This window comes from Conger conger, chromosome 18, assembly GCF_963514075.1.
Source record: "Conger conger chromosome 18, fConCon1.1, whole genome shotgun sequence".
In the NCBI taxonomy this organism is placed as follows: Eukaryota; Metazoa; Chordata; class Actinopteri; order Anguilliformes; family Congridae; genus Conger; species Conger conger.
The window spans coordinates 6,630,001-6,645,000 of NC_083777.1; the positions used below are offsets into that span (position 1 = coordinate 6,630,001).

At 49.8% G+C, this 15,000-nt stretch overlaps 1 protein-coding gene across 3 annotated transcripts in view; it reads left to right on the forward strand.

Annotated features, from left to right (window-relative positions):
• The window catches only part of sdccag8 (SHH signaling and ciliogenesis regulator sdccag8), a 59,984-nt gene that overhangs the window by 9,870 nt on the left and 35,114 nt on the right, over positions 1–15,000 (forward strand). For all 3 annotated transcript variants that reach the window (XM_061228878.1, XM_061228879.1, XM_061228880.1), the window contains 3 exons: positions 717–851; positions 1,748–1,864; positions 3,660–3,802. In XM_061228878.1, coding sequence (XP_061084862.1) covers positions 717–851; positions 1,748–1,864; positions 3,660–3,802 — 395 coding nt within the window. The remainder of the gene's footprint in view (positions 1–716; positions 852–1,747; positions 1,865–3,659; positions 3,803–15,000) is intronic.

A 15,000-nucleotide genomic window follows, 5' to 3' on the forward strand; every position in this document is an offset into this window, starting at 1 on the left:
AGGTGACGGCTGTTTCAGGCAGTGTGTGTGTGTGTGTATGTGTGTGTGCAGGTGACAGCTGTTTCAGGCAGTGTGTGTGTGTGTGTGTGTGTGTGTGTGCGCGCGCGTGCGCGCAGGTGACAGAGCTGTCTCAGACAGTGTGTGTGTGTGTGTGTGTGCAGGTGACAGAGCTGTCTCAGTGTGTGTGTGTGTGTGTGTGTGTATGCGCAGGTGACAGAGCTGTCTCAGACAGTGTGTGTGTGTGTGTGTGTGTGCAGGTGACAGCTGTTTCAGACTGTGTGTGTGTGCAGGTGACAGCGCTGTCTCAGTGTGTGTGTGTGTGTGTGTGTGTGTGTGCAGGTGACAGCGCTGTCTCAGTGTGTGTGTGTGTGTGTGTGTGTGTGTGCAGGTGATAGCTGTTTCAGACAGTGTGTGTGTGTGTGTGTGTGTGTGTGCAGGTGATAGCTGTTTCAGACAGTGTGTGTGTGTGTGTGTGTGTGTGTGCAGGTGACAGCTGTTTCAGGCAGTGTGTGTGTGTGTGTGTGTGTGTGTGTGTGTGTGTGCGCGCGTGAGCACAGGTGACAGAGCTGTCTCAGACAGTGTGTGTGTGTGTGTGTGTGTGTGCAGGTGACGGAGCTGTCTCAGACAGTGTGTGTGTGTGTGTGTGTGTGTGTGTGTGCAGGTGACAGAGCTGTTTCAGACAGTGTGTGTGTGTGTGTGTGTGTGTGTGTGTGCAGGTGACAGAGCTGTCTCAGACAGTGGCGGAGCAGCAGGGGCAGAGGGATCGCTGTGAGAGGGAGAGCCGCTCCCTGCAGGCTCAGCTGGAGGAGGCTCTGAGGAAACTCTGCTCCCAGGAGGCCGAGAGCAACAAGGTGTGTCTGCTGGTGCACGGCTGCCTGACCCAACCACCTCCACCCCTCCTAACCTGACCCAACCACCTCCACCTCCACCTCCGCCCCTCCTAACCTGACCCACCCACCTCCACCCCTCCTAACCTGACCCAACCACCTCCACCCCTCCTAACCTGACCCAAATACCTCCACCTCTACCCCTACCCCTACCCCCACCCCTCCTAACCCGACCTATCCACCCCCACCCCTTTCTGCTGGAGGTATCAGCTGCAACGGCAGCACTGCTGACAAAAACAACGCACAATAACAGCTGAAGTCACACGAGAAGACCGTAATCCGTTTGAAATTCTGCATTGAGACGCGTAACAGTTTTCATGGCTTCCCCGCGGAGACGCTGAGCGGTGCTGAAGTGTTCTGGGTCTGGAATGGCAGGGAGTAGCAGGCTTTTATTCCACACAGCAGGTCTCGTTCACTCCATCCTCTAATGATCCGGAGCAGCGTCTCCCCAGCAGGGGCGCGCGCTCGCAGTCGGAGTACTGAGCTCATTTATGCCAAATTACCTCCCCAAGTTTGCTCTTAAGAGCCGCGCTGCTTTCTGCTGCAGTGTGCAATTTGTGTCTTTCTCCGAGTAACAAAGGGTCCGGGTCATAGCGGTGTACTGCCTCAGGGTGGCGCCACTCTCCAACAAATGTAGTGCGTCATTCCAACGCTGAATCTTTAGCCGAATAATCCGCAACAGAATTTGAAGGGCAGAACGATTACACTTGTATCACTGTTGGTCTTTGGTATTCGGACAGGTAGGAGTTTCTTTTTGAAGCAGGGCAGGTAGAGGGGGGGTTGAGTGAGCAGAATGTGTTTTAGTGACTGAGAGACTCGGAGATGTGTGTGCTCACCTGCGTGTCGGGCCGGTCTCACAGGTGTGTGGGGAGCTGAGGTACCAGTTGAGCCACGCCCAGCTGAAGAGAGAGGAGGCGCAGAGGGAGCTGAGAGACCTCACCTCCAAGAGCAGCCGGCAGCTGGAGCTAGCCCAACAGGTGAGGGGCGGGCGGGAACCGTGTTAGGGCGGGGGCATTTTACTTCTGAATAATACTGCGTCTTTAATAACACATGTTCTATGAGGACACTTCTGTGTGTTCTCTCTTGGGCTCATACACATTTTAGAGCATTTAACTACAAATGTTAACAGGGATGTTAGTTTTAGCAGTCTTTACGTTGACCATTCAGCAATCACTCTTCTTGGTGGTGGGTGGTCCACTAGGTGGTGCTAAATGACCAAGAGAGAAAAGGCATTACTCAAAAAAAGAAATGAATACATTTCTTTACATGACCTGTGTGTTGGGATCAGCACTGCTTGGTGCTCTGAACGAGTAGGGTCTGTTGTGGAAGGTAACCTCAGTCATACACTTATGGGCACAGCCATTAAATCTGTTTCAGTCAGTACAATGGATACAGATGTTCTTCCATTCTTAAGTCAATTGGACTTGCATGACATCATGTCCTGTCCCATATTGATTTGAACGTGAACAGCTTTGAACTACACACACACACACACACACACACACTGTCATTTTGACTGGTTTCACACACACACACACACACACACACACACACACACACACTGTCATTTTGACTGGTTTCACACACACACACACACACACACACAAACACACACACACTGTCATTTTGACTGGTTTCACACACACACACACACACACACACACACACACACACACACACACACTGTCATTTTGACTGGTTTCACACACACACACACACACACACACACACACACACACTGTCGTTTTGACTGGTTTCACACACACACACACACACACACTCTCTCACACACACACACATTTTGACTGGTTTCTCAGGTTTGAACAGGACTTGCATTGAGTCTGTTTGTTATACTCACAGGTTTCATAATATGATTTTGGGACTAAAAGGTCTAAACACAGTATACCACATCAAATTCCAAAAAAAGAAAAACGTGCTTTTGGGGTATTTTTGGCATTCAGTAGAACCTCAGAAAACCAAAAAGAACGAGCCGGGTATGGAATCGGAAGTATAACAAAATGAAGACTGCAAAACGCAAATAAGTCACACTTTTAATTGATAAAAAAACGTGAAACGATATCCAAATTAGACAAGAGAGTGAGCTTAATGGCAGTCGCTAAAGAGTAAAAAGTCCATTTTGACATAAAAAAGGACCAAGACAAAATTTGCTGTTGGAGAGAAGTGAAAAGCAGGCAAATAATTTTAAATCTAGCATCATACTGTTAGCTATGGCCAATGCAAGCGGCGACTTCGGAGTCTTGGAGATGAACCGCATTGGAGTTCATTTTTATTTTTTATTTATTTTGGCCAACTTCACTGTGCGGATTTGTTTCTGAGTTGGCTATTTGATTGCACTTCATATTTACTGTTTGGGCAAAATGTTGGACAGTTACTGTTTGGGTAAATGTCATTGTGGTTTTTGGCTTATTATGACTCAAAATAAACTGAAATGAGATAAATAGTTAATTTCCTAAAATGAGTGTATTTCACTGTCAGACTTCAGTGTTCTGAACGACCTTCATTCCCGATGTGTTCAGGTCTCTGAGGTCTACTGAGCATCTTCCTTACAACTCACAGTACTGTGACATTACATATGAGTGAAAACACACCGATATTTGTAACGGCACAGACATTTGCAGCAGCACACAACTGAGATCTCTTCTGCAAGGAGGACGAATGCAGCTTGACACTTCTCTCTCTCCCTCCCTCCCTCCCTCCTTCCCTCCCTCCATCTCTCTCTCTCCCCTCTCTCTCGCCCCTCTCTGGGGGCAGGAAGTGGAGAAGCTGGGCTCGGAGCTGATTGGCTGCCGGCAGCGGCTGGAAGGGGCCCAGCAGGACGGGGGGCGGGCCCAGGCGGAGGTGCTGAGCCTGACGGAGCGTCTGTGCGACGCGCAGCACCAACTGCACCTCACCAGGTAGGCCCTAATCCTATCACACGGCCCGGCCGGCCCTCCGTCAGGGGCTCTGTCCTTTATTAAACTCCCAGCGACCGGCTGGTGCGCTCCCCCCCCCCCCCGACCCCGCACCGCCCGACACATGGACCTTATATAACCGCGCCCGAGCCTGGACCTCGGCCCGCCTCCCCGCCCTTTACACACAGGCCAAACACAGTCAGAGACCGTCTTATCCCTGCGCGATGGGGCAAGAGTGAGGACCGCGATTATGCGCCATGTATACCTCTGTATGTCCGTGTGTGTGTGTGTGTGTGTTTCAGCTTGAGTCCGTATACTGTAGAGCAGTGGCTGGTTTCTTTACAAGTGTTATTCATACAGTAGTTGGAATCCTGCATCATGCGTCTTTTGTCTGGAAGCTTCTAGAATTTTTCCTAAGCTGCACAAACCCATGTTACCAGTTTTTTAGCAGGTTTTGTTACCATGGTTTGAGGCAGAAACAATTCGAGGAAGTGGTTTGCAAGACCGAGCCAAGAAATCGAAAGGCGCCTCAGAAATTCTCGGATAGGAATTATTTTTTAAAATACTGTCAGATCTCCTTCTCTATGTCTTTTTTCATGTTTTTATTTCAGGCAGTAGGAAAGCAGGGAGAGTAAAAGATAGACAAGTGATCACAGCACACAGTGTGCCACAGCAGGGACTGAACTGAACTGAAAATGTTTTATAATATATTGTATTTACAGCAATGACCTAGCTCCCTGACATTTAATTCACAGCAATACCATTTAAAGGCAGACCTGGGCTGGTTGGCCCACAAGTCCCAAAGCCAAACATTGTTTTCTGTCTGACAAATGGTAGAAATATCAGAATAAAAGTCAACAGAAGATCATCAATGGTGTTTTCATATTGTGATCAATTGTATGCCCTTTTATTTGAAGAGGTGTTTGGGCCTACGTACAGTATGTATGTGCCCACATGAAAATGTGATATTAACAGTTCGGCCACAGACAGTGAAAGGAATTATTTTGTGATCATCATAACAGCTAACAACTCATAGCCTAGTGAGCAAGTTAAGCTAAAAAATATATATATCAATGGCAAGATCAGGGTATTCAGTGAGACACGGACATGTAAATATTTATTTACTGAAGTTACCCGTAAAACTGTGCGCTTAGTTTGCAAGGAACATATCGCTGTATTCAAAGACTACAACTTGAAGCATCACTCTGAGACTAAACATATGGAAATATACAAGAAAGAACGTGTCACATGAGAAGGTGAAGGCGGCTGAAGAATTGGTTACAAAGCTGCAGAATCAGCAAGAATCTGTCACCGAGCTTTATGAGAGAAATAACTGGAAAATCAGTTATGTACTGGCTCACAAATTCAAAAAACAGCAAGCCATTCTCAGAGGGAGAATTCATCAAGGATTTTCAGCACTTCATCAATGTATGAAAAACAGTTGAAACGCGAGGTGGATGATTTTGCTAACTTGTCTTTGGCTCTTGAGAAGAGCCGACAGGAATAAAGAACGACTTTGGAATGACCATGGAATTGGCCTCTACAGTCAATGAAAGGCACACCAACAGGACAGGTAATGATTTATTCCAGGAGGTGATTATGTGCATGCAAACGTGGGAACAATTAGTCCGGGTTGCAACTGAGGGGTGTCAGTTGACAGGAATTTGACAGGAAGGAATGTTATGCTTGTAAAGAGAATAAGATGGGATAAAGTGACTGAAACGGACCCGGATCAAAAAATCGTTTTTATTCTCTGTGCCAGATTGTAAATCAGTGCTGAAAATTTGACTTTGTGACAGAAGTAGTGAACTTCATCAGGGCGTGAGCACGAAATAGCAGGCAGTTTATCACACTGTGGGACAATGCGGACGTCGTCTCCCAGACCGCCATCAGACGGCTCTGTCTGGGCTAAGGGCTGAAAAGGGAAAAGCAGGAGTTTTGTCAGATGAAAGGAAAATATATTAGATGAACTAAACCAGGCGGTCTGGCTGGCTGATTCTGCTTTGACTTCTCCAGCTTTGGAATGAATATGAAATGTGAAATTAGCCTTTTTCTCGTAATACGTACAGCCGAGTAAAGGCCTTCACAAGGAAGCTGCCTCCTCTCCCGACAAGAGGAGGGCCACGCACTCGCACACCTTCCCACACTGAAAGAGAGGACTGCAACAGCTGATTAGTGCAAGAGACGTCTCTGTTACACGCCTTGCATCGTGGGTATTAAAGCGGTGGAAAGCAGTGTGTTTTTCACGTGCGATGCGGACAACGTTCCCAGTGACACCCAACGCAGACGTAGTGGCAGTGTGTCACACTGCTGACAGAGCCCTGCCAGGCGTTACTGAACTGACCTAAAGAAGAGAACGTTCCAGAGACGAGGAGCGGGCCTCAGAGGAGGCTAGCTCCATAGCAATGGCTGGCTAGCTGCCTGCCTGCCAAAGAAAAAATCTCTTTAGTTCAACTGCCAATGCTGCATGATAAGGGAGATACATTATAAAGTCAACAAGCAAAATAATTTAATATGCGCACCTAAAATGAATATATTTTAAAGACTAAAATGATAACAATTTATGCGAGTGATTTGATGTAATATGCAGCCACAACGTTGGAGCCTTTGAAAATAGATTGGAAGTTCGATAAAAAAATATTCATAACCGAAAACTGCAAATTGAACCAAACTCGAAACGCTAATTGCTCAGCTCTAGCACGAAAATAGTGTCCAATAAGATGGGGTATGAGTGCAGCATAGAGAATTTCTTATCCCCCCCATGTAAAATAATTGCTCACAGCTGATTTAAAGCATCAGTAATGGAGAAAGAAATTATGCCCTCTATGTCAAGAAGACAGTTGGCAATGATGAACTCTAAGGCAATGCTTGCTAATTGCTGTCAATCATTAATTAAGATTAATATTAAACAAGTTAATCTAGTTAAAGGTAGTTAATTTTCAGTTTTTTTTTTTTCTATAATATTTTATTATTTCTTTAATATTGCATTACATTCTATTTAATTGGCTGACAGTTTTTGTGTGGGATGAAATATATTTCTGATTGTGTCGGCATATGTTTCAAGCCGAACGCTTAGATTATCAGCTGCTGATTTACTTAATGTTCCAAGAATGAAACATTAGAAATCTGGTGAAGCGACGTTCTGTTTTTATGCTCCAAAGACTTGGAATGCACTACCAATTAATATCGCCCGGCAACTACTGTACAGTTTTAAGAAACCTCTCAAGACTTGTTTTTTTTTAATAATGGAAGCATCATTTCACTCTACAACCTGCTCGGGAGCGATTTGAAGTGTATTTTTCCGTCCCAAAATGGCTGAACGTGCCCTGTAATCAGCAAATGATTTCACAGGGGGCCGAAGTGTACCAAAATAACAGGGGTTAGATACAATAAGAAATGTTATTTGGCATAATTCACTATTTTATAAGCTATGCTGAGGACCCCCATGGTTATGCTGTACCCAGCAGTATTAGGAGTGCCCCACTTTGGAGGTTCTGTATCCCGTGGCATTACCACCTGGTCTCACCTGGAGACACCTGTCCCTGTGCAGGTGAGTTCTGCTCAGCACAAACACACCTGCCACTGTGTGCTGAGACGGGTGCTGCACTCACACTGTTAATCTAGGGCTCGCATAGAGTAGGAGTGCCAACTCCAGCCTAGGTTGGTTGTCCATGCTGTTTTGGACCCAATGTGTTTTATTACGGTTCTTCTGCCGCCTTGCCTTCGAGGCTGGGGTATAAGCAGTCTTATGGGCTAGGTTATAAGGCTAGGTTATAAGGCCGGTTCATATGTCTGTGTGTGTGTTAGGGATGGCCCTGCAGAAAGGGTCATTAGACTCACAGGGGTTCAGCCCTTATGCTGGCCGACCTGGCCCATGCAAACAAGCGTGTCAGAGTGTAACCGGAGGGGGAAATGTTAGCCTTTAATTGGTCCCTGCTTGCACATGATGAGCGTGCACACGGCCGGCTGTTTGGAGCCCGTCGATATGCTGACCAGCACAGCTGCTCGGATCTTAGGAGGCGATGTATGTGCGAACTGCTGGCAGAGGCTCGAGGACTGCCAGCGGAGGAGAAACATCAGGCCGCCCCGTTTGCGCACGCAGAAGCCCGCCGGTGCGCGCGGGAGCCTGTTCGCTTTGTGCTTTCCGCAGAAACGAAAGGTGCGCCCTTCTGGAGTCACAGCACTCTTTCACGTTTCCCAGAATGCCTTGCGCCGGCACACAAGCTGGCCGTGTGTTCAGTTCCGCCCACTGTCAACCTGTGTAGCATTTAAGCACTCTGCAGGATGCCACATGTGTCTGTTATCAGCGGGAAGGACCGCAGTCCTGCAAGTCGCCTCTTATTCTGTAAAACCGTAAAGCAAGAGTGAGCATTGCATGGTTATGTAGTGCCTAGCGCAGTGTGCAAGATGGTGGCTTGCCCTCCTTGCTTGTGGTTTAGACTGCTGAAACAGCTGGCTGATCAGCACCCAGTGAGGAAATATGACTCCGCTGCAGTGAGTACATTTCTGTAGAAAACCCCGGAAGATTCTAGTGTGACTATGCACGTGGACACTAGTGCAGTCAACTGACGGGAGAATGACGACAGTGATGGATTGTATGTTTAAAGTGGTATGTTTTTCAGTGGAAGCAGAGGTTCGTAACACTGTTACATCCTGCAGGCTCTCACTCCAACTTAAACAAAGCACACCTCATTCAACAGTGAGATCTCTCATTGAGCTGCTAATTAGTATAATCAGATGTGCCAAATTAGGGTTGAAATGAAAACCTACAGGAGGTAGAGGAACAGGGACAGAGTTGGGAAACCACTGGTGTAAAGTATATTTGATTACTCTTTGTCACACAATGTGCAAATGCTCTTTTCAAAGGGAGTATCTGTATAGGTGACTCGCTTTTTGGTCCATTTGAGCAGTAAATATGTGTTCTTCTGGCATTACTAAATATAGGTTAGAGTTTTTAAGGAGACTCAATGCAGTTCAGTATGGAGTGTGTAGAGTTTGGGAGGAGATGGTTCAGTATGGAGTGTGTAGTTTGAGAGGAGATGGTCAGTATGGAGTGTGTAGAGTTTGAGAGGAGATGGTTCAGTATGGAGTGTGTAGAGTTTGAGAGGAGACGGTCAGTATGGAGTGTGTAGTTTGAGAGGAGATGGTCAGTATGGGAGTGTGTAGAGTTTGAGAGGAGACGGTCAGTATGGAGTGTGTAGTTTGAGAGGAGATGGTCAGTATGGAGTGTGTAGAGTTTGAGAGGAGATGGTTCAGTATGGAGTGTGTAGAGTTTGAGAGGAGACGGTCAGTATGGAGTGTGTAGTTTGAGAGGAGATGGTCAGTATGGAGTGTGTAGAGTTTGAGAGGAGATGGTCAGTATGGAGTGTGTAGAGTTTGAGAGGAGATGGTCAGTATGGAGTGTGTAGAGTTTGAGAGGAGATGGTCAGTATGGAGTGTGTAGAGTTTGAGAGGAGATGGTTCAGTATGGGAGTGTGTAGAGTTTGAGAGGAGATGGTCAGTATGGAGTGTGTAGAGTTTGAGAGGAGATGGTCAGTATGGAGTGTGTAGAGTTTGAGAGGAGATGGTTCAGTATGGGAGTGTGTAGAGTTTGAGAGGAGATGGTCAGTATGGAGTGTGTAGAGTTTGAGAGGAGATGGTCAGTATGGAGTGTGTAGAGTTTGAGAGGAGACGCTCAGTACAGGAGTGTGTATCCTGTCAGTGCTATGAGGTGAGGACTGAGGTGTTCCCGTGTCTCCAAGGAAGCGAATCGGACACAGGACCCGGGCCCCGCCGCGCCCAGAGGCATGCTGGGAAGGCGGAGGGCCCCGTCTGAGAACAGGCGTTGGACGGCTCCTCTCCGCGCCCGCCGCGCGCGGGCTAATCTCCGCGCCTGCGAGAGGGGGGACGGAAAGCAGCTGCCTTTGTTTTTGCGCCCCACCCGGAGCGCCTGATGGTGTGGGGAGGAAGGCTCCGGGCTCCAGCGCGGGATCATCTGCCAGCTGTGCGCTGGGCCGCGCAGGCTCTGAAATAATCCCTCCCTCCTCTCTCCTCACATCCCTTCAGCCCGGCTTTATTCTGTTTGTTTGTTTGTTTGTTTGTGCCTCTTTTTTAAAAACTCCCCCCACCCGCCCTGCTCGGTAGCTGTCGTTGGACGTGTCCCAGGCTGCAGCGGACACCCCCCCGCCCCCACGCCCACCCCCACCCCCGAACAGGACTGAGCGGCAGCCTGTTCGCCCGTTCTGCCCCGCCATGCCCGCCCCCCGCCCGCGCCCCCCCCAGGCACATTCTGGTTTGTTTGTGTTGTTGCTGTTTGAAAAGGAGAGGAACTCTAAACACGCTTCCAGATTTCCCGTCTCATCCTCGATGAAACGGGATCAGAGCGATAAGGTGCTGGTGGCGGTGCGTGTTGTAAAAGATAAGTGACCTAAGCCTGCGCGTGCACACGCATTCCGCTGCTCCACACGACCCCGACCCGACACTCTGCTGTGCCTCCACCAAGCAGCGCCTCGATGAAGAGAAGCTCCAGTGTTCAGTTACTGTAGAGCTCCAGTGTTGAGCTCCAGTGTTGGACTCCAGTGTTGAGCTACTGTGTTGAGTTACAGTGTTGAGCCCCGGTGTTGGACTTCAGTGTTGAGCTACTGTGTTGAGCCCCGGTGTTGGACTCCAGTGTTGAGCTACTGTGTTGAGCCCCGGTGTTGGACTCCAGTGTTGAGCTACTGTGTTTTGGGCCCCGGTGTAGTGTAGGCCACTCTGTCTTATCTTACTAAGGCTAGTGGGGGTATAGGCACTGTGTGTGTGTGTGTGTGTGTGTGTGTGTGTGTGTGTGTGTGTGCATGTGTGTGTGTGCGTGCGTGTGTGTGTGTGGTGTGGTGCGTGTGCAGGTGGTGTGGTGTGTGTGCGTGTACGTGTGCGTGTGCGCGCGTGTGTGTGTGTGTGTGTGTGTGTGTGTGTGGTGTGGTGCGTGTGCGTGTGGTGTGTGTGCGTGTGCGTGTGTGCGTGTGTGTGTGGTGATTGCATGTGTCAGGTGGGGTCCCTGTAGTTATGAAACAAAGCATTTTAATGGAAAGCTCTAACATGTGCACTGTTTACCAATGATAGTAATGTCTGTTCGCCTGAAATAACAAGATGATGTTCATTTCTCTAAATGCTCCTGCGTAACGCATTGTCACGCATAATTAACTTCCTAATCCATTAGTTGTACTCCTGGGATAGGCAGGAATACTTGAGTAACTAGTGGAATGGAATAGGCAGATACAGTGTGGCTTTTACATAGGCTGGTGTGTATCTTTAGACAGAGATACGACAGGTGTCCATATGACAGGAAACCGGCTATGATAAGAGTGGTCAGCCCCCGAGCTCTGGTCCAGTATGTGAGTCTTTATAAACACAGTGGCAGCGTTTGTACCTTCATGTGCGCATGTTTATCTGCGGATCAGCTGCAGATCCGTTTTGTACAGAAACGCTGGAGGAGGCTTCACCTGCACCCCCGAAGTTGAGAGAGGCAGGCGGCTGCTTCATCCCCCCCGAACCCCACGAATATCACAGCCCCGTCGTCCACGGCGACGAGCAGGAGGGCTCAAACACAATCAGACGGAAACCGGCGAAAAGCGCCACAAAGTCACGCTCAAACAAAAGTTCATTTCAACTCCTCTCTCTGAACCGGAGCGGGCCGGGGGGGGGTGGTGGGGGGGTGTGAAAAGGGGGGAATATGGAGCAGATGCAGCTCAGTGCCAGAGGGAGATTTATGTGGAGAGCGAGATCTGCGCGCTACAAAACTGCAGCAAAGCGAGTCAGCGGGGGGCGGCTGTACGATCAGAGCCGGGATGGAGGGGAGTGGGGGCGGGGGGGAGCGGCGTTAGCCGTGTTAGCGGTAGCGCTCCGGGGCGGGCGGGATGGAGGGGGTGGGAGGTGGGGGCAGCGGCGTTAGCCGTAGTAGTGTTAGCGCTCCGGGCTGGGCCGGATGGAGGGGGGAGGGGGGGTAGCGGCGTTAGCCGTGCTAGCATTAGCGCTCTGGGCTGGGCCGGATGGAGGTGGAGGGGGGGGGGGGGGTAGCGGCATTAGCCGCAGTAGCGTTAGCGCTCCGGGCTGGGCCGGATGGAGGGGGTAGCGGCGTTAGCCGTGTTAGCGGTGCCGCTCCGGGCTGGGCCGGATGGAGGGGGCGGGGGGGGGGGAGGGGGTAGCGGCGTTAGCCGTGTTAGCGGTGCCGCTCCGGGCTGGGCGGGCGGGAGCGAGGGAGGGCGGGGGCGCGCACAGCCAGGCGGGAGGGCGCACACGCGGCGCTGGGCGGCCGCCATGTTGTCGGGAGCAGATGGCGAGTGAGGCTGGCGGGGAGGGGCTGTTTAGCAGAACTAATCAGACAGTAACGGATAGGGCAGCTGGGAGGGCTGGCAGCCAGGCGGGGCGGGGGGGGGGGGTGCAGCGTGCGGGGCGATGTTGACAGCGGTGTGCCCGCTGGCCCGGGACAAGACCTTCGCCGCGCCTCCGCGCCTCCCCGTCGGGGGTCCTCCGCCGCTGGCCCGCGCCCCGCTCCCTCATACCGCGCGCTGCCACGGCAACCGGGCCGGGGCCGCAGAAGTGAGGTTTTTCGGGGGGCCGGCGCGGGGTAGGACACCGCTCCCGCACCACCTCTGTGCAGACGGGCGGCACAGCGAGAGCGTGCGGGTGTTAGCGCCCGTGTCTGTGTGCGGCGCCTCACTCAACAAACGCACGCGAACGCACACTCCTGGGCCCACTGTCTGGAGCCGGGGTGTGAGCGTGAAGGCTGAGTGCCATCTGCAGTTTTCTCAGAAGTGTCCGTGTCGCTTCTCATAGTAGGCAGCTGTAGGTGGGTGCAGCTGTAGGTGTAGGTGGGTGTTAGCCTAACATGCAGCGTTCAGATATCCATTCATTTTTCTGTGATAGATTAGCGTCAGTACATTTTCACTTTAGTGTAGTTCCAAGGTGAATCATGGACGATCTCCAGAATCAAAGACCAGAAAAAACAGCTCATCGGACAAGACATAACCCCACAGATCTCAGGCCAGTATCTCCAAATGCAACTGACCATCATTAGGGTGAAAAGACTGCTTTCTAGAAACATCTCTGAACAAGGCATTCTACCATGAGTTTGTATCATGCTTATTAGTGGTTAGATTGAATATAGTGTCATTTAACAATAAGAACTGGGCCTAAAAGTGAAGTAAAGCATCCAAAGTATTTATTTACTGTGTTAATGAGCTAGTAGCTGTTCCTCTCAGTGCACGTTTGTGTGGCGTGTGTTAGCGGTTAGCAGTTAGCGGTCAGTGCTAGGCTCACCCCAGGCGGAGCGGGTGTTTTGGGGCAGGCTGCTCCGGCCTCTGCCTGTCTGTTAGCGGTTTGCGGTCAGCGGTCGGCGTTCAGGGGCCGGAGCGGGAGAGGCACACGCCTCTCCTCCGTAGGCTGCTCCAGTCTCTGCTCCGGCTCGTGTGTGTGCAGTGTGTGTTAGCGGTCAGCGCTAGGCGCTCTGGGGCCGGAGCGGGAGAGGCACACGCCTCTCCTCCGTAGGCTGCTCCAGTCTCTGCGCCGGCTCTGCGGCTCCAGCTCCCCTCAGAGCCCGGGTGTGAAGAACGGGCAGCGCTGGGGACCGGCTCTTTCTGAATGGGACTCAGCTGCTAATTAAAGAGCTGGGCGATGCTAGCCCATGAATACTCAAAGTGTCCATTCCTCAAAGCGCAGGCAGCCCCTGCCAGCCAATTAAATATTCATCTCCATTGAAAAAAGGTATTCTGCCTACGTTCCCCATTCCTGCTCCTCTCCCACTCAGACGTGTCTCTGCGCGAGCTGTTTGGATATACGTCTGACTCATAACCCTATATGTGCAGCAGGACTTGGCGAGCTCGTATGCATGTGTTTCACGTGTTACGTAAGCGGGCAGTTTTAAACCCACTTATTTGATCTCAACTTAGAGACATTTTATTTATTCTCTGCAAATTCCTCATCTACAGCCAAGTTGACTGTATTTTATTAACCTTGTACTACAGTGAAAAGCTAGCACGGCGCAGGAGCTGAAGGTATTTCCTGTGTGTCTGGGAGTCTAAATGAGCCTCCCTTCTGTGTGTACCAGCATTTCCCAGGATTGAGCTCTTCTAGGGCTCAGTTTTTCATAAATATGCTCAAATTCAGGTCAGTAAATATGGCGATACAGAGTAAAGATGAAATGTAATGAATAAATCGGCAGTGCGTTACCTGTACACCGGATCCCCGCTCCACGGAGGTTAGGCAGAGGAGGCAGCTCCTGGGCAGGTCCCTCTCAGCCTGAAGGAGGCGCTGCAGAGACGGGTCAGTTAGAGTCCTTATTCGGGAATGAAGAGGAAATTAGGTCAAATTTTTAATTATGCAGATTATTAAAAATATGAAAGGAGACTCTTCAATAATTACAAAAACTAGAAGAATGCACTCAGGAGAGTGCAGACTTCTACCAACACACAACAATCTCCCCTCACACAACAATCCCCTCACACAACACACAACAATCTCCCCTCAAACAACACACAACGATCCCCTCACACAACAATCCCCTCACACAACACACAACAATCTCCCCTCAAACAACACACAACAATCCCCTCACACAACAATCTCCCCTCACACAACAATCCCCTCACACAACACACAACAATCTCCCCTCAAACAACACACAACGATCCCCTCACACAACAATCTCCCCTCAAACAACACACAACAATCCCCTCACACAACAATCTCCCCTCAAACAACACACAACGATCCCTGCACACAACACACAACAATCCCCTCACACAACAATCTCCCCTCAAACAACACACAACAATCCCCTCACACAACAATCTCCCCTCACACAACAATCTCCCCTCAAACAACAGACAACAATCCCCTCACACAACAATCACTGAAATGTGCACTTGTCTTGGGAATCACGTCATTAATATTAGAGGTATGTTTGGCCTGACGGTGACGCTATAGGGGAAAGGTCACAGGACCTCCTTCCTCTGAGCATTAATGTGTACGGCAAATCTCATGACAATCCGGCCATTACTTTTTCAGATATGTCAGTCATGGACAGCGGATGTATTTAGGATTATTTCACCATAAACATAAATGTGATTGAAAGAAATCTCAATCTCAAAAAGAAATATACACAAATATGATTCATTATCAGTCAGAAATCGGATCATTTTACCTCCTGTAATTATTTTATTATTATTAGTCTTAGAAACACTGAG